This window comes from Phocoena sinus, chromosome 21 (genome assembly GCF_008692025.1).
Source record: "Phocoena sinus isolate mPhoSin1 chromosome 21, mPhoSin1.pri, whole genome shotgun sequence".
Taxonomy (NCBI): Eukaryota; Metazoa; Chordata; class Mammalia; order Artiodactyla; family Phocoenidae; genus Phocoena; species Phocoena sinus.
This window is the reverse complement of record NC_045783.1, coordinates 14557023-14579069: the sequence shown is the minus strand read 5'-3', so window position 1 is coordinate 14579069 and position 22047 is coordinate 14557023. Positions and strand designations below refer to the sequence as shown.

Here is a 22047-nt window from a genome sequence, read left to right as displayed (position 1 = left end):
AGAAGACAAAACTGAATTAGAATTATAGTCTTTTTCTGGTTTTTTAGTCAGACCTTCATTTTTATCCCATGGCACTTCGTGGGGGCTTATTTATTCATTTGGTTACTTTGTCATAGACGTTGGTAGAGCTAAATTTCAACGTAAATTAGTGAAAGGGCTAGAAAGAAGTATTTATCCTGTCCCTTGATAATACTTCTCATGTGGAAAACTAATATCTAACAATTGGTAATATTTTAGAACTTGAACAATGTAAATATATTTCTATTAAGGTGTAAACGACGACATAGATGAAGGTGATTTTTTTTTCCCCTTTTCTCGTAGGTGGCAGATAACGGAAAGCCTCAGTTGTCATCTTTGACATACATTGACATTAGAGTCATTGAAGAGAGCATCTATCCTCCTGCAATTTTGCCACTAGAGATTTTCATTACTGCTTTTGGAGAGGAGTACTCAGGTGGTGTCATTGGGAAGATCCACGCGACGGACCAAGACGTGTATGACACGTTAACCTACAGCCTCGATCCCCAAATGGGCAGCCTCTTCTCTGTCTCCAGCACGGGGGGCAAGCTGATAGCCCACAAGAAGCTGGACGTAGGGCAGTACCTTCTCAACGTCAGCGTAACGGATGGGAAATTTACCACCGCAGCTGATGTCACGGTGCACATCAGACAAGTGACGCAGGAGATGTTGAACCAGACCGTGGCCGTCCGCTTTGGCAACCTCACCCCGGAAGAGTTCGTTGGTGACTATTGGCGCAACTTCCAGCGAGCTTTGCGGAACATCCTGGGCGTGAGGAGGAGTGACATTCAGATCGTTAGCTTGCAGCCCTCCGAGCCTCATCCGCACCTGGACATCTTGCTTTTTGTAGAGAAATCAGGTAGCACCCAGGTCTCAACAAAACAACTTCTGCACAAGATTAATTCTTCCGTGACGGATATTGAGGAGATCAGTGGTGTGAGGATATTGGATGTGTTCCAGAAGCTTTGTGCAGGGCTGGATTGCCCCTGGAGATTCTGCGACGAAAAGGTGTCCGTGGATGAAAGTGCGATGTCAACGCATAGTACGGCCAGACTGAGCTTTGTGACCCCGCGCCACCGTAGGACAGCTGTGTGTCTCTGCACAGGTAACACACATACGCACGTGGAAGTAGGCAGTGCAGGTCATTTCATGTACGACCTTTGAAGGCTATACGTTAAAGATTGTTCTCTTGAAATTCCTATTAATTAGCTTTCCCCCCTGCCCTTTTTTTTTTTTTTTTTAAACAAAGGGGGAAAATGCCCACTTGTCCATCATGGATGTGAAGACAGTCCATGCCCTGAAGGATCTGAATGTGTCACTGATCCCAGAGAGGAGACATACAGCTGCGTCTGTCCAGGTGGCAAGTTTGGCCAGTGCCCAGGTGAGAGGTTCAATAATTAAGAGTACTTGTATTTAAAAAAGTAACTTTCAGAGTTTATTTTCTTCTTTGTTGGAGTTGAAAAGTATTGTAAAGTATGTTTATTATAACAAGTCAGACATAGAGGCGAATAAAGTAGTAGCTTTTCCTTCCTCTTGAACTCCTCCTGAGTTAATAGTTTGATGCTCTTCCTCTCTTATCAGAGCTCATATGAACGTACAGTCCCATACGTACAGATTTATTTTCCTTTTCCTATCACATCTTTTTTTTTTTTTAAAGAAACTGAGGAGTGATTACATCTAACACAGTCCTCTTTTCCTCTGTTATGAGCATCTTGCCAAGTCCTAATGCTTGTTAATAGTTGTACAGCATTTTGTAGCACGGCTGTACCATCATTTATTCAACATGGTGCTTACGTGTAGAGATTCATTTTATGTTCTCCTGTGTTACAAGAAGAATCCTTAAACGTGTATCCTTACATATTGGTGCTTTCATTTCTGTACAGCAGATTGTAAAACTGGGACTTACCTGTGTCAAAGGTGAACTACACTTTTAATTTTTAGATATACCATTATGTTAGTTTCCCAGAAGTTGTGCCAGTGCCTATTTCTTTCAGTCATGTGTGAAGGTCTCATTCCCCGTTCTTTTGCTAATCTTGAAGGTTTTCAATTAAAAAACAAATCCCTCCATCTAATAAGCATGAAATGGTATCTAATTATTTTAATTGCCATTTCCCTGGCTACTTGTGAAAGCAGTCTTTTCATTTGTTCATTGCCTGTTAGCGCTTCCTCTTCTGTGACTGGCCCGTTCCTGTTATGTGCGGGATTATCTGGATTATTTGTCTGTTTCTTATCTTTAATGTCTGGAGCTCTGGAGCTCTTTGTGTATTTTGATCAGAAAACATCTGCATAACGCTGTCTGTATGTTATTGATCTTTTGATTTGTCTAATTTTTATTTTGTCACTTCTGCATAATTTTACAAAACAATTTTCATCTCTGGATTGATATTATTTTCATCATTTTTGTAGAATGGTAATTGTTTTATGTCTTGCTTGAGAAGGTTTCCCAAACCACCTTCAGGCTATGTATTTTCCTAAACTGCTTTCTAATAATTTTATAATGGACATTTCATATTTAGGTCTTTTATTATCTTAGAATTCATTTCTCTGTGATACAGTAGTCTAACTTATTCTCTCCAAATAGAAATCCAGTTATGCTGTGCTGTTTATTAAACAAGTAGACATTTCCCATTGAATTGCATTTTATAATGTTATAATCATAGATCCAAAACTTGAATTAGTCAGGGCGGGAGTGTGGGGACACACTTATAAAAATATTTAAACTTGATTCTGATTTATTTTTTCCTCTTTGTGATTCACAGGGAGTTCATCCGTAACATTTACTGGAAACAGCTTTGTGAAATATCGTCTAATGGAAAATGAAAACAAGTTAGAGATGAAACTGACCATGAGGCTGCGAACATACTCTACCCACGCGGTTGTCATGTACGCTCGCGGAACTGACTACAGCATCTTGGAGGTGAGCGTTTTTGCATATTTGTACCTCAGATTGTGGGAGACTTTAAAAATATAAATTCCATATTATGTTCAGATTGTCCATTTTTTTAAAAGAATAAGATAAGCAAAATGAAATGGTTGAGTTATTCATTTAAATGGTTCATTGATACTTACACATAAGTTTTATAGAATGAAAAGCTCTTTTTGCTCTGCGGTGATATAGACATTTACTTCTGCTTTTTACAAACATTTTTAGGTACCTGTGACTGTTAACATTCAAACTCTAAGTGATATTACACCTTAGTAATATTATAGGGAGTTTATAGAAAGGTCGTACATATGCTTGAAGTGATAATTAGCTTGCCTACTTTTTTTTTTTTTAGCATGATTCATTTTTGACTTCTGATAAAACCTGATGCTATTTTTGGTTGTTGTTTGGTACAGTTCATTATTACACGACGCCTTTAGGATACGCGGTTGAAATTTGATATCCCTGAAAGGTCCATTTTTATTATCTGTACGATGAATGAGCATGTGTTCTGTGGTACTTAAACGCGAGGGCTTACTTTCTTCCTTCGGTCACCAAACATGATCTGAGACTGTGCATGAAGACTCCATGAGAGTAATGTGAACAGTGATTGTTTCTGTCATAGATCCACAACGGAAGGCTGCAGTACAAATTCGACTGTGGAAGCGGCCCAGGCATCGTCTCTGTCCAGAGCATCCAGGTCAACGATGGGCTGTGGCACGCGGTGTCTCTTGAAGTGAATGGAAACTATGCCAGGTTGGTTCTAGACCAAGTCCACACCGCATCAGGCACAGCCCCGGGGACGCTGAAAACCCTCAACCTGGATAGCCATGTGTTTTTTGGTGGCCACATCCGTCAGCAGGGCTCACGGCATGGAAGAAGCCCCCAGATTGGCAGTGGTTTCAGGGGTTGTATGGACTCCATTTATCTGAATGGGCAGGAACTCCCTTTAAATAACAAACCAAGGAGCTACGCACACATTGAAGAATCGGTGGACGTGTCTCCTGGGTGCTTGTTAACAGCTACGGAAGACTGCTCGAGCAGCCCATGCCAGAACGGAGGCGCCTGCCACCCCTCACCCACTGGAGGTAAGCTTCACACGTGAGCCTTCTTTAAACGTTACACGCATGTGCGCTTGAGGGGAAGTTCCCCCTGTATTTCTGCTCTTCCTCTTTTTATTCAGTTTTGTCAGATCCTGCAGCCAGCATGGGATCTGAGTAGCATACATGATGCTCTAGCGGAGTGAGATTTTGAATGCATCCCAGCAGCGGCTGGAGGGGACAGTTTCTCTCCCGCTGAGCTGCGGCCGCGCTGCTTCGTGTTTCCAAACACGTCTCATTCTGCGCCAGTAGCCACAGGAAACCACAGCTGACCCTGAACTCCTCTCCGGCCACACGGACACTGACCTGGGGGTTAGAACTGGTTCCACGTAGCTCTTCTTGAGGCCTCCTTTTATCCAGTGGCCCAGCAAGGGGACTGCTAGTCTTGCTCGCTCTAGGTGGGAGTAGAAGTGGTTTTCCAGAAGGCCTTGGACCCCTCATAAATTATGGTGAACTAGAGCTGGTTATGAGTTTTCTCTTCAGTTCTTTGTGTTTTGGTGATACCAGCACTAGACAACTTTTTACTCAGAGGGAATGGGAATTTTACTAGGTTTTTTACAGGTCTTGGAGAGCTAAATCTTCACCTAAACTTAAAAGTAAAAACGAATATACTGAGACTTATTTTTTGAGCTACTGAATGATAGGACTTTTTGTTCCCTTTTGCTGATATAGGTTATTACTGTAAATGCAGTGCCTTGTACATAGGGACCTATTGTGAAGTGGGCATCAATCCGTGTTCCTCCAATCCCTGCCTGTACGGTGGCACCTGCATTGTGGACAATGGAGACTTCCTTTGTCAATGTAGAGGATTATATACTGGTCAGAGGTATGTAGAGTTTTCTTAGCTTTCATAGTTAATTTTAACATTAGCGTTTCTAATGTCATCATGTTTGTAAAATACATTCACTTGTTACCATTTAAGTATTCTGTTTATGTTTATTTTTTCCCTGTTCTTTAGGTGCCAGCTTAGTCCCTACTGCAAAGATGAACCCTGTAAAAATGGTGGAACATGTTTTGACAGTTTGGATGGTGCTGTCTGTCAGTGTGACTCGGGTTTTAGGGGAGAAAGGTAACTGGCTTCTTTCAAGATTTGTATCTGCACCTCTCTATAGTTTCACAGTGATCAGCAGATGCAACAAAACTTCATTAATTTGGACTGTGTTGCTTCAGGATTGGAATTCAGAGCTCATAATGGCTCCTTGCATAATTTATCTTTTCATTCTTTAAAATAAAAAAATACTGAGCCAAATGAATGAATATTATAATGCTTGAAATATTATATGCTTTAAATATATAATGCTTCTATACCTTAAAAACATTATTTATGAACAAAGAATGTATGGGTGCTTGCAGGAAGTAACTGTCTGAGGAATGAGTAAGATTGTGTTTTCTAAAGCAGACACCCAAGGAGTTGTTACCTATCTGTGAGAGTGATGACATTTTTTCATCATTTATGTAGCATCTAAAATGTTTTTCCACTCTCAGTATCTTCTGTGAGCCTTCCATAATCCTGAGAGGTGATAATTATTTTCCAGGTGAAGAAAATGAGGCACTAAGGTGCCTGTTGTTGACCTTGATAGAAGTGGCTTTTAGTTCCAGATGCCATTTCACCTTAGTTTTTAAACCAAATGGGTGAAGTCTTACTCGGTGCTTGTTACTTGTAAGTGCCTAGTGCTGTACATCTAGAAAAGCCTTCACCGTCATATCAGTCTTGTTAGAAGGCTTGAAGCACAACCTGCCTGCAGAGATTCACGTAAGGTTTTGCTCTAGTAGTGGTTGTGGTCTTGAACTTTGCCATCAGTCATACGGTTTTCATTTGTGAATCTACTTTAATTCTAGACAATACTCAATGTATTTAACAAAAATGTCTCAGTAATCAAAATTGTAATGCTAGGTGAGTATAGGGGATGTTAAGCAGATACATTTTGTTAAAGGAGGAAGGGTTCCAAGTGGCAGGTGGATCTGCGCAGGTGCAAAATAGCCCATTTGGGAAGGCGGGAGGCTGGGCAGCGGGGGTGAGGGGATCGCATGCGGACGAGTCCGTAAGGGTGAGGGTCTGAGGGAGATTTTCAACAGGGAGAAGCATATAAAAACGGAAGACAGTTTTCTAGCCTTTTTACATGCTTTATGGAACTGTCATTTTTCCAAACAGGAACATTTTCTGAGAAATTTAACCTAGTCTCTTGAAGTACATTTATCATGCACATTCTAAATTTCTGGATCAGAAATCAAGACAAACTGAGGTTTAGCCTATGTTTGATGTAGTAATCTGTTGAATCCTTAGAAAACTGGCAGTTAAAGATTGACTTGGCATAATGTTTATCTCCCAAATGTACAGAGTATGGAATCAAATGATTCATTACTCCACGAAAGGTGTAGTTATTGTTGTCAGTAGTGTATTTTTGGGTGGATCTTATTCAGGAGGAATTAGCCGTTAGTCTCTAAGAGTCATAGGCCTGGCATGTTCTGGCTCATGTTGCAAAGGCCTCTCTCCTCAATCTGGGCTGTCTTGGCAGGTGTCAGAGTGACATTGACGAATGTGCTGGCAACCCCTGCCGAAATGGAGCCCTTTGCGAGAACACACACGGCTCCTACCACTGTAACTGCAGCCGTGAGTACAGAGGAAGACACTGTGAGGACGTCACCCCAAACCAATACGTGTCGACCCCCTGGGACATCGGCCTGGCTGAGGGCATCGGCATCGTGGTTTTCATAACGGGCATCTTCCTACTGGTGCTGCTGTTCATCTTCTGCCGCAAGATGATTAGTCGAAGGAAGAAACACCAGCCCAAACCTGAGGACAAACACTTGGGACCCAGCGCAGCTTTCTTGCAAAGACCATATTTTGACTCAAAGCTCAATAAGAACATGTACTCCGACGTACCACCCCAGGTGCCTGTCCGTCCTATCTCCTACACTCCAAGCATTCCAAGCGACTCTAGAAACAACCTTGACCGAAACTCCTTCGAAGGATCGGCTATACCCGAGCACCCCGAATTCAGCACCTTTAACCCCGAGTCTGTGCACGGACACCGGAAGGCCGTGGCCGTCTGCAGCGTGGCCCCAAACCTGCCTCCGCCGCCTCCTTCAAACTCTCCTTCTGACAGTGACTCAATCCAGAAGCCGAACTGGGACTTCGACTATGATAGTAAGAACAACCTTCTAAATCTTGATACAATGTCGCTGAGCAATGGACAGTGAGGTGACAAGTTCCGCCAGAGCTTCTGGTGGTTCAGATCAAACTGTGGAGTCTTTGTGAGTGGTGAATGTGCTCAGACCCTGTAGAGCTCTGGGACGACTGGAAAGCTTTTCCTGATGCCCCAGCCCTGGCTGAGCACTGTGGCTGTGATGTTATTTTAATTTAGGAATTGAATCCAGTCATGTTCCAGTTAATCTGGAAAGATCATTTTATCTTTGTAATTGATGTGGGTTCTCAACTATAATGTGGAGGGACTTTTATGACAAAAAAAATTGGGAGGGCATTTGCATAATAGGATTTTTTTCCTAACGTGGCCAGAGAAAGTGACGGTATTTAAGTGGTCTGACATATATTTGATGCTTCGAAAAAATCTATAGGTACCATTTTCAAATTAATTCCCCAGGTTGTCTAATGGTGTCCACAGGCAGGTTTATTGCGAATTTCTATTCTGTGTGAGTCTGCAAGCCGTATTTGTAGGTTTTTGGTTTTGTTTTTCAGATGTTTCTGGTTTTTTCTTTTGATGTTCTTTCACTAAACAAATGCCAGGCAGTCTGTGGGTCACGCTTGCCCTGCGTCAGGATACAGCAGGGAAGAAAACAGAGTCTCTGCCTTCATGGAGTGTAACAGGTTTGTCTGTCATCTCCTCCTTTTAGCTAAAGTAGTGGATCTTGATCCTTGTCTCTCCAAAAAGCCACTGGAGGAAAAGCCTTCTCAGCCGTACAGTGCCCGGGAGAGCCTGTGTGAAGTGCAGTCCCTGAGCTCCTTCCAGTCGGAGCCGTGTGATGACAACGGTGAGTAAACACACACCTGAAATGCCCTGGTCCCCTGCTAGCTGTCCACAGCCCCGCACACGTGATGCAGTGCAGTCAGGTAGACGCGCCCGGTGCCCCTGGTTTGGTTTCACATGGTCTTCACATTTCACTTCGGACCACAGTTAGGCAATACCTTGGACAGCCTTGCATGAACTTCCAACTAGGGAAAATGTTTAAAATGTTCTTAGTGCTTAGGTATTGGAACTGTAGCAACTGGTCAGTAATAAGGAAGAAAATATAATTAATTGAAAGGTAATGTCTGTCTGATTGGTTAATTTCACTTTGACCTTTTTTCCACAACAGTGAATATTATAGAAGTTATGTGGATTTTTTAAAAACCCTTGTAACAGCTTCCTTGAGCATACCCCGCGCACACACACTTACACCCTCACAGCCCTAAGAGGAGAAGCCATAGTCTGAAACATGCAACCTCAGCGGCACCTGCGGTATTACAAGGTTTTATTTGTCTCTTCCCCCAACTCCCCTGCGGCCTCAGCTCCCATTTGGATCAGAGCATACTGACTGAGAGCACAGTTTAAGAGATTGCTAGTAAGTTTGATTATATTTCTAATGAAGAAGGTTTGACGGTGGGATCATTGATGCCAGTTTTGTTTATCTGAGGGTAAATCGCCTTGATAATCAGCTTTACCATATTAACACATACCAGTAGAGAAAACTGTCAATATTCAGAAATACAAAAAAGTGAGTTTTTAGTGGAAATTTTTGAATGTCAGAATTAGTAATTTTTTTGCATAAAAATGCCATGTGTAAACCGAATTGTTTGTGAATCCAGAGTAAATAGCCCATAATACACTGAAGAGACCTTTCTAAACTAAGGATGGCCATAAGTACGTTACATTCATTCCTGAATCACTTTAAGCATGTTTTGTATGATATCAAGGTACACCTGTGTTTATTATCTAGTGATGAAGTATATGGACATAACTGCTTATTAAACCAACAACAAAGTATAATTCTTTCTTTCAGTAGGTTTAATTCTAAAACATTAGAGTTGCTGATTTATGTAATAATTTATATCTTTGTCCTTAAATGCTCTTCGTAAACCTCAGAATTTTGTCAGCATTTTCTTTCTTTTCCTAGTTTTTTTTCACTGAAACATCATTCTTAATACTCTTAAATAGCTTTAATAAGCTATGGTCAAATTAGTTATGAAAATTAATTGCCAGATAATACAATGTGAGAAAAAATACATTTTCCAGGAGTGTCTGTATTTTAATCTTTATCATAATTTTAATCATTATCAGTCATAAAGTCTGTATTAAGAGTGTATTTAAATTATATTTTTTCATTTTCTAAGGCTGTTATAATAGATTACATAGTGGCTTGAGACAAGATAAATTTGTGACAGTTCTGTAGTTTAGAAATTTGATGCTTGTCTCAGGAGGCTAAATTTCAGATGTCAGTAAGGTTGTTTCTGGAGACTCCAGGGTAGAATCCCTTTCCTGCACCTTTTCCAGCTTCTAGAGGCTGCCCCGCTCCTTGGCTCATGGCTTACTCTTCCATCCCTCAAAGACAGCAACAGTGCACCTCCTGGCCGTTCTGCTCTAGTCACAGCTCCCTCCAGCCAAGACTGGGAAAGTTGCTCCCCGTTTAAGAACCCTTGTGATTACATTGGGCCTGCACAGATAATAGCGGAAAATCCCTTCATCTCAGGACCTTTAACTTAATCATATTAGCAAAGTCCCTTTTGCCAAGGATAGTAACATATTCACAGGTTCCCAGGATTAGGTTGTGTACATCTCTGAGGGCCATCCTTCTGCCTATTACATGCATACTTATTTATTTTGGCATAGATGCTTTAAAACAACTGAAAGGGGAAAACAAATGAAAGGGAATTTACACAGGAAACAGCCAGGCAGACAGTCTGCATTTCTCTGCGGGATGTTAGCTCACCAGCTGTTAACTCATCTGCAGAAAGACAAGAAAATTGGGGTGGGAGTACATAGAACAGCGACAAAGCCATTTTTATTTTTATGTTGCATAGTTTACCTTATTATATAGCTCTTAATTTTTTTTCCTGGGAAGAATGAGTTTATTAAATGGTCCCAGAAAATTGGCTTAGCAAGTATTTGACTCTTTGAACATGAAATCTTTTGCCCATGGGATGTTAAAATAAGGATTGTTTTGTCATGACTTGATTCATAATTGTCATTGTGACACAAATTTATGGCTAAAAATTTTTTCCCTAAATTACAGTATCATGTGGTTACTCTGTTCCTTTGATTAATAATACAAATATATAGCTTGATTAGAAAAACCTCTGAAACATATAAGGAAGAGAGTGCAAGGGTCATACATAATTATATAGCTATGTTAAAGTAGTCACATTTTTAAAACTATGAGGTAGAAGTTATATAATATAAAGAAATGCTGTTTAATGCACTGTCTCCTGACTAACTGAAGATTTTCCTAATTTACTCCTTTTGTACCTTTTTACAAGCTTCCATAGTGACTGTAATACACCATGTCAATGCTGTAGTTGACACGGTGACTAAAGAAGGTATAGTCATGCCTGTGCTCTGTGTTTGTGTTCACAGTGACTGTCCCTGGAGTTGTGTGCTTTTGCCTACTGTAGTGTTGTACAAAGTCCTTATGTTATGGTTCTGAGGAGGTTGAATACGTTTATTTTGTGCAGGCGTGTACATTAATAATCCAGATACATTGCAAAATATTGTTATATATGTGTGTCTGTAGTCTTTGTTACTTTTTGCCGTTCACAGTGAATTTACACAGATGCCAGAAGTCACCTATAGGGTCTTGACAGCTGCCTTTACATGGCACAATAGTAAGAAGTTAGAAGTAATTCTATCTAAAAAAATTTTAATATAAAAAATTATCTTCATATGAATAGGAGTAAAACTGAATAACACACAGCTTTTATAATTAACTCTAACTGACTCTTCCTTGTTGGATTTTCCCTGAGGCATGGTCAAGGAAAATTATAGAACATGATAAGATATATTTTTATATTTGGTTGAGTGAAAATCATTGAATAGGAAGGTTTATCTGGTCAAAATTACAGGAAATACCTGCCTTAAATTAAATTAGCCCTTTATTATACACTGAAATTCAAGTAATCACATGCAGACTGCACAGGCATTTTCAAACTGTAAGTCAGATCACCGTAGAGCTTGTGAACACCCTAATTGTTAGGCCCCAGCACCAAGGTTTCAAGGATTGAGGAGGTCTGGATGGGGCCCTGAGAATTTGCATTCCCAACCAGCCCCCAGGTAATTCTGGTGTTACTGGTCTAAGGATCGCACTGTGAGAACTACTGGCGTAGACCACCAAGAGTACATAAAGCTTAGGGGATCCTTTTTGCTAGGACATATGTGTCACCAAGACTTAGGTGAGAGAAGGATGGTTTCAGGCCAAGTTTGATGGGATGGGGCAGGGGTGAGGTTTCCGTGTTTACTAGTTACAGTTACCGATGAGCCTTACACTTACTCTCCTAAGAAGTACCATGTCTTTGCTTGGTGAGTCAGAAGGTGATCTGTATTTTGTCGACTGAATTTTAGTTTTCCCATGATGAAATTCTAATATTTTAAATATTGACAGAGTTTAAAGAAGCAAAATTTGAGTGTTTCTTTCATTGCAGTCTCTTTCATTGAAAAATATTTTCGGGGCTTCCCTGGTGGCACAGTGGTTGGGAGTCCGCCTGCCGATGCAGGGGACACGGGTTCATGCCCCGGTCTGGGGAGGATCCCACATTCCGTGGAGCGGCTGGGCCCGTGAGCCATGGCCGCTGAGCCTGCGCTTCCGGAGCCTGTGCTCCGCAACGGGAGGGGCCACAGCAGTGAGAGGCCCGCGTACCGCAAAAAAAAAAAAGAAAAATATTTTCGGCATGTTAAATATTAATTGAGTTTAAAATTGAAAGCTAGTTTAAATTTAAGAATTATTGAGTGCCTATTTAGTAACAAAAATTGTCAATCCTCTTTTTAAAAAGAAACTACCACAGTTTTAGCAGGCTTTTTAGAATAATTCTGTAGATACATGTTAGCTAAATACTGGCTTATTCATGTTTTAGAATCACCACAGTTTTTTCAGTGTTTGATTTAAATTCCTAGAAGAGAACCGTCAGATCTTCTTTGTTCCAAGTTATTTTATCACAGGGATTTTCAAGAACATCATTGAACGCACAGAAGGCATTGGCCTTGTTGAGAAAGTCACTAATCACCATGATTCTTACTTCCACAATAATAAGAATCATGATGGCCTCCAACCAACAGTTAGTGCTTGACCTACATTATCTGATTTAATCCTCCAAATAACTAAGGGATTTCCACCCCCATTTCAAAGATAAGAGCCTGAAGCTTAGCCAGGGTAAGCAACCTGCCCAGGGTCATGTGATTCACACTGACTGTCTCTGCTCCATGCTGGAGTTCCACGTGCAAAACGAGGACCCTGAAAGAGCAAGTGGATGGGTGGGCTCAGGGTTACAGGCAGCTAATGGTGTCTCCAAGGAAAGGTAGACAACGTAGGTATAAAATCGTATTCAAACTGGGCAAGGTTTGGAGAGATTTTCTCTTGGCTGTTCATAAGTGTCTAAGTGCATTCATGGTTTCTCTGAATTTAATGGCCATGTGAAGGCCTTGCTGTGCTGGAAAGTATGTGTCTCTTGTGTCACTGTGGCTTTTGTATTTGGATTATCACCTAAGGGACCTGATGTGACCGAGCCTTTCATAATATTTCTCAGTAACATGAGGGTATCATTTAAATTCCTTACCAGTTTACATTTTATTAGAGCCTGTAGACTTTCAGTTACTCCTAACAAAATTTTGTGTTTTCAGGATTAGCTTGCCAGAAACAAGGGAAAGAAAGTAAAATCCTGAGTTTCCAGGCACAGTCCCTACTTCATCATCACTCATCTTTTCCCTGCACTCCCACGTCCCATTTTATTTGTGCTACACAAATTTCTCACCATTTGGAATTTTCATAGATAATGGCTTAGAGGCATGGTACATGGCTGACTGGGCCTTTATAAACAGTTTATATTGTGTTATATGTACTTATCTTTATTGCCTTTTCAGCCATCCTTCTCTTTTAATTACAAATGTTTTCTTTTCTCTCTACTCTGCAACCAAAAGAGTCTTTTGCTGCTCCTGACCTCAGCAAATCAAGAGGTGACTTATGCATGCCAGTTGTTCACTGATAATTCACTAAAACAAATTGGCGGAGGTTCGACCCAGTGCTGACTTGCTTCATGTGTTTGCGCAGTAACTAGTGCATAGTTGTTCGTGCCCTGCATTCTAAACGCGACTGCCTCACCTTCGCCCGTCTGCCAAAGGATTTCAAAAATCCCGGGGTGGGGGGAGGGTTTTTTATAATAATTATACTTTTATAATATACAGTTGAAAATGATCCTTAGTCCTTTTTAAAGTAACAAAAATTGTAGTTTATCAAACATTGTGTTACAGTTTTCAATGTTTAATTGCATTTTTGATTTGGAGGCATGCTTTGATATGTCACTGTATTAATATAGTTCATTGTTTTTCTTAGGGCTAATGGAAAGTAGTACAATTTTTAATATTAAACTTATAATGTTATTATAAAGGAAATTTATTTTTTAAATTTTAGCATGCTAAAGATTGCTTCTATTTAAAGGCTCACATTAATTACTGTTTTTTTTTTTTTAACGACAAGTAGTGCAGATCAAGTGACGTTTAATATTTTACTAAATAGAGACTTCTTTCTGAAAGGACAACATTTCTTTACCAATGTCCTAAGCCTGAACTAATACTCTTCTTTCTAAAGAGCAGTGGGTTCTAAATTACAAGAGGAAAGCTGAAAGGATGATTGGAATCATTTGAAGAAAAGTGCATGTATCTAGATGCTAGCATACTGCTTCTGTTAAAACTTCCATTTCTTTATGTAAGCACCTAACACTTGAGTGTTAGGTGCTTACATAAAACTGTAAGTCCACATTTTAGGAGCCAGAGCCTAATTCATAGAGGTTCTCAAAAGTGGTTCGGGATGGGAGGACGTCTTCAAAGCAGAGACCAAGGGTTTCCAGAATGTTGATCCTCTGTGCGTGGGAATGCCTTTGCACCTGTGTGTGTTGCATACACTGAGCCCTTTTTCCGTGGTACGCACTCTTGGGAGGAAAACACGTTGAAGTCTGTTTTCTTTTCTACCAAGGGTATCACTGGGATACATCAGATTGGATGCCAAGTGTTCCTCTGCCAGATATACAAGAGTTCCCCAATTATGAGGTGATTGATGAGCAGACGCCCCTGTACTCAGCAGATCCAAACGCCATCGATACAGACTATTACCCTGGAGGCTACGACATCGAGAGTGACTTTCCACCCCCGCCGGAGGACTTCCCCGTGCCTGACGAGCTGCCACCCTTACCTCCAGAATTCAGTGACCAGTTTGAATCCATACACCCTCCCAGAGACATGCCCGCTGCAGGGAGCCTGGGCTCTTCATCGAGAAGCCGGCAGAGGTTCAACTTGAATCAGTATCTGCCCAATTTCTATCCTGCCGATATGTCTGAACCTCAGAAAGCAGGCCCTGGTGAGAACAGTGCTCGCAGAGAACCCTACGCCCCTTACCCTCCAGGGTATCAAAGGAGCTTTGAAGCCTCCACTGTAGAGAACATGCCCGTGTCCATGTACGCCTCCACAGCTTCCTGCTCTGACGTGTCTGCGTGCTGTGAAGCCGAGTCTGAGGTCATGATGAGTGACTACGAGAGTGGAGATGATGGCCACTTCGAAGAGGTGACGATCCCTCCACTCGATTCTCAACAGCATACGGAGGTCTGACGCTCAGACTCCCCGCAAAGTGCCTGAACCGTAATGAACCTAGAGATTCTGTCAGTGATCTCCTGCATTGATCTTTGCAGCAGTGCTTAAGCGCTTTTTTCCGTGAGCTGAAACGGGCATGGCTGCACTGAATCCCACACCTTGTGACCTGTTAGCCATTTCCAGCGTCCTAACCTTCTGTCTTTGGGTGAGGTTTACGTCGGCTGTGCCATTTCTGAGCATCTTTTTTGTATTTACATTTGTCTGTGTTAAAATAATAAAATGAAAATCAGTCCTACTATCTTGTTAGCATGATTCATGTATTTATATAGATTTGATTATTTTAATTTCCCTGTCTTTTTTTGTAAATTTTATGTACAGATTTGATTTTTTCCAGTTTTAACTAGAATTTCAAGATACTTTGTGCATTTGTTTTTGACCGAATTTTGGTGGTGTTAGTGTCATTACCTAGCACCCTGATTTTTTAATATAACCAGGGTTTCACTCTGTATCCTTTTCAACTGAAGTATGACGTTTCGTTAATACATTTCAGTATAGTCATTCATTTCTATCTGTACATAGGATGAGGACAGATCCCATACATGGACATGTCTTAAATGGGTTGCTGTATTTTAGAATTGTAAAGATTTTTCATTATTGGAAACTGTAATGGGGACCTTCTGCAGACTGTTTAGAACCAAAACCACCATGACACAGTTTTTATAGTGTCTGTATATTTGTGATGCAATGGTCTTGTAAAGGTTTTTACTGAAAACTACCATTAGCCAGTCTTTCTTACTGACAATAAATTATTAATAAAATACTTTAGCTTTACTGCCTGTTATTCCCCCGTATTTATACTCCTGTTCAGGATTCAGTTGATGAATTGAGAAAGAAGGGCTGGATGGACGGATGGATAGAAGGATGGATATAGCTTTTTTTGGCTTAAATACAGAGTTTCTTTGCAGTTGCCAAAACCAGACTGTACTTACAGATGTTGCCACTAGGTGGCAGTATATAGCTACGTGCTACTGCTCAAAACTATAGGTATAGAGGCAAACGGCACTCTTATGTAATAAGTATTTTCTAACTAAAACGTCAAGATAACTTTTCTTATGCATTTTTTATTTTATTGCTATTTCTTGGCCATAATTGAAACGCATCTATGGTTTTATCCTATGATTTATATCAAAAACAAAGCATTTTATGAAGTATTTTATCTTTCTGTTGTCAAAGAACACATCATACTTCTATAGGATTTAACATGAAACTCAGAAGCCATCTTCCACGTGTATTTATAGTCAAAATCATCTCTCCGTCCCACAAATATTTGTTCAGTACAGACCATGTGCCAGCCACTGTGATACGAATTATACAGAATCAAGCGTTCTTAGAACTTTGCAGACACAGTTTCCCTTTAGGTAAAATGCCTTTGTTTATTTTATTAAACGATATATATACAGAGTTTAAACATCAAAGAGAGCTAAAATACGTATAACCAAAACCAGCAAACTCAGGCACTCTGCTATAACCACTTACAACCCTTTAAGCTGTTTTCTCATTTTTCCTTTCAAATTTTTAAGTGTATGTATTGTCACTTCTTGAGTCACTAATTTTAGGAATTGCAGATCATGTAACCTGTAAACCTCCATTGCTCTTGTTATCCTCGCCTTAGTTACACCTTCCTTTTTGGTTTAATTCACACATAGTGTTTTCATTGTTTTGATGATGTAAACATTCACCACAGAGCTAAGTAACATGTGATGTTTATTTCCATTTACTTTGTAACATTCTCATTTTCTTAATTGCCTTAATTTTTCTTTTACTTATTTTTTAGAATTTGTGACTATTTTATTAATTTATTCAAAAAAATCTTTTTGTTCACTTACTGAGTATTGTTCTGTATGGACAAAAATTCTCTGTCTCCTTGAATTTTACATGGGGGGAGGGTAGGTGGCAAGGGGAGATGGTGAATCAATAAGATATTTCATAGCAGAGTATGGAGTGATGAGTGCTGAGGAGAAAAATTCCTATTGGGGAAGGAAAGTGGTGGGGTGGATGGGGGATGGGAGGTAAAAGCTGAAGACCTCAATGGCAAGCTGGCATTTGAATAAACACCTGCAGTTGATAAGGGAGAATGATGCCACGGGGCCACCTGGTGCACCAGCATTCCTGGCAGAAGAGCTAGTAAAAAGGCCCCAAGGTTAAGAAGGTCGAAGAAAAGAGGGGAAACAAGTGTGGCCTCTCATGGATTTATAAAGTGCCTCTTAGGACGTGGTCAAAACTAGTAGATGACCATTGCTGATATCTGTAGGTCTTTTACTTCAAGGATCTATTTCTCCAGAGGAGGGACTTCGCACTTCCAGCTTGAGAAATACCGTTGCTCTTATTTTAAAGTTGACTGGATGGGAAGACTGGCAGTTTTATCATGTACGTAGTCCCCCAGCTGTCATTTCTGGGAACATTCCTCCTCCCTCCTCTTTGCCTCTTGCCACCGAGTCTGCTCAGGATGGAGCTGAAACACGGGTCTGTATACAACTGAAACAGCCAGCACCCCTGGTACTCACCCCGTTGTCACCCACTTTCCAGTGAGAAATCATTGTAGGCTGCACGAGCTCTCCAGGCTGTGAGGTCTGATTCCTCCTCTGCTAAGGCATGATTTATCACTCCCCGCACCATCCATCTTCATACACTGTAGTGTGGTTTATAGTTAATACCTTTTTACTTGCATTGAAAATGGGGCTGCTTTTTAACTTTTTCCCCCTTTCCCTGTTTTGGATTTTCAAGAGAAGAAATAGAATGCTCTGCCACCTTAAACTGGAAGTCTGGAATACGCTCTTAACCACTGATTCCCAGTGTCTAGAACGTTAGTATGTTAGTTTCCTATTGCGCCACAAATTACCAGAAATGTGGTGGCTTAAAATAACTCCCGTTTGTTAGCCCCAGTTCTGCAGGTCAAAAGCCCAGCATGGCATGGCCAGGTTCTCTGCTCAGATCTTGCTAGGCTGAAACCAAGTTTTCAGCTGGGCTGGGGTCTCTTATGAGGCCTGGAGTCCTCATCCAGGTTCACATGGTGTGGGCAGAATCCAGTTCCTTGGGGTCATCGAACTGAGGTCCCCATTTTCTTGCTGTACAGCCGAGTTTCCTGCTTTCTCACTGACAGTGCCCACTTTATTGGCAGCGTCTGACTCAGCTTCTAGTTCTGTGACCCTCTGATAACATAGTAGCTTACATCTTCAAAGCCAACGGACCTCAGGAGGGGCCCAATCCCTCTTCTAAGGACTCACCTGATTGGGTCAGGCCCACCCAGGATAATCTGCCATTTGATTAATTAAAAGTCAACTGATGAGTAACCTAATCATGGGAATTCCCACTGTATTCATGTCCACACTCAAGTCGGGAATTACACTGTGTACTCCCCAGGGCAGGGTTCTTGTGGACCATCCTGGAAGTCTGCTGGCCACCATTGGCACTCTTTGTTATTTTTTATTTTTACGATACTTTGACCTTCTAAAATATTATACAGACCATATTTTAAACTGAAGACTATTTGCATTTTATTTTTTTTAAGAAAAGGCATCATCTTGGGCTCATTGGAAATGAATAAACAACTGACCCGAGGTCTCAAATGAAAACGATTACTTTAACATAACACAAACTATATGAATTGAACACTTCTGTTACAGAAGAATCCAAGCAGCCACATAGTATAACTAGCATATGCTTGTCCATTTTTTTTTCCCTAAAGACCCTTTACTTCCATAAATTTTGATAGGTAGAAGCCAGGGTCTGTCACTTTCCCCAACTAGATTTCATTTTGACTGTTTGCTTGTTACTCATTTAAAATTCCCTTGCAAAATTCAGATGCCTTAGAAAATTCCACCACTTTTTCAGTATTTCTGGACACTGCTAAATGTCCTTTTCACCTGGATTCCGTGTTTTATATATTTTTTGGTAGTATATTTCTATTTGAAGGCCACTTGTTATTTGTCACATTCTTTATCTGCTACCCTTGGAAACTGGTTTAGTTTAAAAGGAAAGAGTTTTACAGGCTAAATATCCATTAGAAAAAAAATGCTAGTTAAAAACATTTGAACTTTTAAATTTTGATTTCGGACTTATTTTTTTCAATTCTATCTCTAAAGTTTAGATCTGTGTGTATGTGTGGCAGGAAGAGTAAATTTACTTTAGGTAATTGTGCTTACCACATTCGTTTTGTTTGTCTGTTTGTTTGATTTTTGGCGGCACGCTGGCCTCCCACTGTTGTGGCCTCTCCCGCCGCGGAGCACAGGCTCCGGACGCGCAGGCTCAGTGGCCATGGCTCACGGGCTCAGCCACTCTGCGGTATGTGGGATCTTCCCGGACCGGGGCACGAACCCGTGTCCCCTGCATCGGCAGGTGGACTCTCAACCACTGCGCCACCAGGGAAGCCCCACATTCGTTTTTATCATACAGTGTGTGGAGCTGTCATACTAATCTGCTGCAAAGTGAGAGAGATGCTTTCCAGGTGCTGAGAAGCTGCGTTAAGCTTTTTGGATTGCTTTTAATTTGCGAAAGCAAAAAACTGGCCGCCTGAGTTCTCATGTACCTTCCCAAAGAAACTAAGCGTGAGCCTAGGAAGTGGGGGATTGACTCTAAAAGCATGGTGATGGAAGAAGGAAAGGTACACCCAGGACACACTCATTGTTAATGAGTGATATGAATTCAAAAGCCGTTGTTTACTCTTTCTGATGAAAATACTAGATAAAGCTGTAGGAAATCAGTGCTTTGAGTTGCCAAAATGACCTGTTATAGAATTTTACCTAATGTTATTTATTGATAATTAAAACAAATTAGTAACCAGGTTATCAGCAGGGATTAGAAGCTTTGACTCTTTCAGTTCTCTTCCTTGAAGAACGTTGCTGCAAGAGAGTTCCTCTCATGGAACCTATTTGTGTGTAAACCGAGGGTTTCTGGGTGTGTTCGTCCGTGCTGCCGTCTAACAGTCACTGAACTCTTGCCTCCTGCCAGACGCTGCCAGGCTCTAAAGATACTCCCTGGTGTCTCTTTTCTTGGTTTCCTCTAATGATTCTGGGATGATTTCTTACTAAGCAGAATCGTTCAAAGTTTTTAATGTTTTAAAACATTTAAATATAAGCATTGTAGGAGATTGAAACGTGCTTATGGCACTTGATTAATAAACTCCAAGACTAGGGAAAACACCTGCTTCCCTTCTCTGCTGCCTTTTAGCATTTCTGCTTTTGGGGATGACGCAGACCAGCTCTACTCTACTAGTGGGCCATCCTAACAAGCACAGAATTTCAACACAGTGCCCTTTCTAGGTCTTTTCATGGGGACACTCTGGTTATGCACAGTTTATTTCTATTCAAATCATCACAAGACGACATTGGACGGGGCTGTTGTTCTCTTCATTTTGTCATTCGCCTGCATAAAAAGAGTATTTTGAAATGTCTTATATCTTTTAATTAAAAAAAATTAAAAACATCTATAAGGTGTTCCCAATCGTATAGTTCGTAGGCACATAGAGTAGAAATGCAATGATCACTCCAGACACATTTTCTTAAGATTTCTGGAATGCAATCAATCCAACATTTAAAATCTGCCATTCTATAAATCTTATTTATTTATTTATATTTTTTGGTTTAAAAAAAGTAAAAAGTTTTTGAAAAAAGTAGATAAGAATCTACTACTAGATTCCTATCTCCCAGAAACAAATCCTACCTCATCATTTTGTGTGTATAGTCTGATTTCATTTTCTGAGTGTGCTGCCTAAGATTGATTTACAAACTTGGTACTTTGTATCCAGTTTTGCCCCCTGCTTTTCCCACTTTACAGTGTAAATGATCCTTTTTAGAAAATGCCTTTCTAAAGAGATGCATACTGTTTCACAGTATGGATTTATAACCTATCTATTTTGCTACTTTTAAGATGTTTATGATTTTTTCACAGCAATCCCAACACTAATGTCTTTTTTTATCCAACATTAATGTCTTTGTATATTCATTTTTGTTCCTCTTCAGGACAGTTTTTTAGATATGTGGATTACTTATTTTCAAAGTATTGCATATAACAAAATTCTAGACCTAAGACAACAAAAATGGTAGAACTTCTATGGGCATTCTTACATTTCCTTATCAATCAGTCTAGTGCTCTGCTGTGATATTTCTGTGACACTGCTTTTCCCCTGCCTCTTCCATGTCATGGCACACGTAGAAGATGATGTTTCTATGGCTCAGTGGCGTGAGGGACTAAGCTGCTCTAAACCAGGAGTTCCAGTTGTGTATTATGATGCCCCGAGCTCCTCCCAATTGTCCAGAGGGCTGGAGGGTCAGCATCTTGGTACAAGAAAGCCCTGATCTAGGGAATTCTGGATAATCCTGCTCTTTTTTCTCTTCCTGTGAATTTATTTCTATGAAAAAGTCTAGATGAACCAATCATCTTCATAGAATTAGCCTTGATTTCCATTCAGTTTTCAGGGACTCCATATAAATGTAACATTTAGGTTTATAAGCTATCAGATCTGGAAAAATATCCTAACCCCTACCCAGCGCCCCCAGCCTTTTTTTTCAGTTGATGGGTTCCCCTTTAGCTGTCATTCCCTACTTTCACCACGCTACTGAGTCTGGTCAGCAACTTTTTGAAGGTCAGTGTGGGCTGTTCTTTGTCTTTTGCAGACTCGCATTCATTCTGTGAACTTTCTGATTGCTCTTCATCTAAGGCATGAGGTTCAATTTCAATTAGTGCACCAGATGAGAGACAGAGTTGTTTGTCAGAATTTAATTTCCTCACCAGCATTTTACTGCCTCTACTGCAAACAGAATGAGACACTTGAAAAGAATGACAGTAATTTTTTTTTTCCCCAAGAAAAACCTCTGCTTCTGTGAACACTTAGGAAATTAATGCACTTGTCACTGTGCTGTTGGAAAGTGTGACCATAGAAGGGCCTCCATTTTCAGATGAGGCTGGACATAGAGGAGAAAGAAAATGCATAGCATTTGAATGAAAATGTCATGGGACCAAATATATCTTGGACAGAGCTAAGACCTTGTGCAGGGTCTACAAGGAAGAGATGAGAAGTATGAACTCAAAGATTCTAAACCAGAGCCATTATCCAATGATCTTCAAGGGTAAAATGAAATTCTCAAAATGTCTCATAACTATTGTTTCCATTCATTTTGATGCTTATGGAAATTACCTAACAGTTTTAGGATGAGGGGAGAATATAAGA

General features: G+C 40.5%; 1 protein-coding gene across 6 annotated transcripts in view; it reads left to right on the top strand.

Moving 5' to 3' along the window:
* The window catches only part of FAT1 (FAT atypical cadherin 1), a 121595-nt gene extending 105953 nt beyond the window's left edge, over positions 1-15642 (top strand). For 2 of the 6 annotated variants that reach the window (XM_032618471.1, XM_032618472.1), the window contains exons 19-27: positions 322-1123; positions 1268-1399; positions 2778-2935; positions 3567-4029; positions 4714-4867; positions 5000-5110; positions 6558-7189; positions 7894-8031; positions 14212-15642. In XM_032618471.1, coding sequence (XP_032474362.1) covers positions 322-1123; positions 1268-1399; positions 2778-2935; positions 3567-4029; positions 4714-4867; positions 5000-5110; positions 6558-7189; positions 7894-8031; positions 14212-14840 — 3219 coding nt within the window. In that variant the 3' untranslated portion in view covers positions 14841-15642. Of the gene's footprint in view, positions 1-321; positions 1124-1267; positions 1400-2777; positions 2936-3566; positions 4030-4713; positions 4868-4999; positions 5111-6557; positions 7190-7893; positions 8032-8548 lie in introns of all 6 variants that reach the window. The other 4 variants (XR_004347869.1, XM_032618470.1, XM_032618469.1 and 1 more) reach the window with 4 other exon arrangements.
* The last annotated feature ends 6405 nt before the right edge of the window (positions 15643-22047 follow it).